Below are 1,278 nucleotides of genomic sequence, written 5' to 3'. Positions count from 1 at the left end.
GCACTGACCGGCCTGAACAAGTTGTTCTATAGTCCGAATAATCCCAAACAACAACCTGAAATATGTACACACGCGCTGTCGTGCACTCTCCTGGGCAGGAAAGGAGTGCCATGCACATGCACCGTGTATTGCTATAGAATAAATTATCAGAATTGCGTATTCATTCGTATTGTATGCACTGCACCCATATACAGGCACTCTGCATTTACTTCTTTCGATTTATTACACAGTTCATTTTCTGTTTATTGTCTCTTCTATACACTCTCCATATGCTACTATAGATTACTAGTTGTTTCTCACGCCTTCTCTTTTATTATGCCACACAATCACATGAAGTGCTCCCTGCTACCTTGTATACAGTCTGTGCATGCATATTAGTGTGTGTGCATGCTCAGTCTATTCGCTGTGTAGTTGTTTCACACAGCATTCACTTCTCTAGACTCTTCTAGACACTATATATAGCCCGGAAATAGACTGCAGTGCAGCCGAAACACCATATATACAGCTATGCGATCAGGTGAAATAGAGAGCGCATAGACTAAGGGCATACACCCCGCCAAATAATGCCCGCCAAAATACCCCGGCAAAACAGTCTTTTTTCTTTTTTTGTCTATAAATACGCCAGGAATTATTTTTTTATGTCAACAATTTTAACCTGGCATCACAAAGAGGCCCATGGGAAGTACAAGAGAGGGAACAGCCAAGGGAAGAGCTTTCTGCCAGTGGCCAATCATAGAGTAACAGGAGCAACACGTGAGCACCTTCCCATGGGCCTCTTATCTAGTCCGATCACACTGTCCCTGATCAGCCTCATTCTGATCTGTCCCACTTTGCTCCTCTGCAGATAAACAGAGAGTAAGAGCAGTCCAAGCGAGCTTGAGTTTACTTAAGGCGCGTGGTGTGCCCTGTGCGAAGAAGGCCAGGAGTGTCTGTCCATTGTATTATTATGTCCGTGTAGAGCACTCTCTTTGTTTGTGCAGCACAAGTCCACCAGCGTAGTCTGCGGCTGACTCTGCCCTCTAGCATACTTATTTTCGGATATACACTGTATGCAGTGCCCGGGATACAGCAGCGGTGAAAGTTGTGCAGTTAGTGCTGTGTGCCTATTCTTCTGGTGTAGAAGTACTGTTCAGTCTGACTGGGCGGGTCCTGTCTGCTCCAGTGATGCGGTGATTACTATAGGCGTCACTGCCTGGTATGAAAGCAGTGCCCTGCCAGGCATTCTCACTAAGACCAGTAAAAGNTGCTATTTTGACCTGCCCGAGTGCCTGTCAGCTG

At 46.0% G+C, this 1,278-nt stretch overlaps 2 protein-coding genes across 2 annotated transcripts; both read left to right on the top strand.

Annotated features, from left to right (window-relative positions):
- Positions 1–18: 18 nt before the first annotated feature.
- NEPG_02649 (uncharacterized protein) lies at positions 19–378 on the top strand (the record flags this gene model as incomplete). Its single annotated transcript, XM_013205022.1, has 1 exon — positions 19–378. A coding segment is annotated over one exon (360 nt), but the record flags the coding sequence as incomplete, so codon positions are not given.
- Positions 379–638: 260 nt separating this feature from the next.
- On the top strand, positions 639–1,238 carry NEPG_02648 (uncharacterized protein; the record flags this gene model as incomplete). The annotated part of the gene is made up of 1 exon (XM_013205021.1): positions 639–1,238. The coding sequence occupies one exon, from the start codon at positions 639–641 to the stop codon at positions 846–848; it is 210 nt and encodes a 69-aa protein (XP_013060475.1). The 3' UTR covers positions 849–1,238.
- Between the last annotated feature and the right edge of the window lie 40 nt (positions 1,239–1,278).

The sequence above is a fragment of the Nematocida parisii genome, assembly GCF_000250985.1.
Source record: "Nematocida parisii ERTm1 unplaced genomic scaffold supercont1.27, whole genome shotgun sequence".
Lineage (NCBI taxonomy): Eukaryota > Fungi > Microsporidia > Nematocida > Nematocida parisii.
The sequence above is the reverse complement of the archived record's forward strand: the minus strand, read 5'-3'. Positions and strand labels throughout refer to the sequence as shown.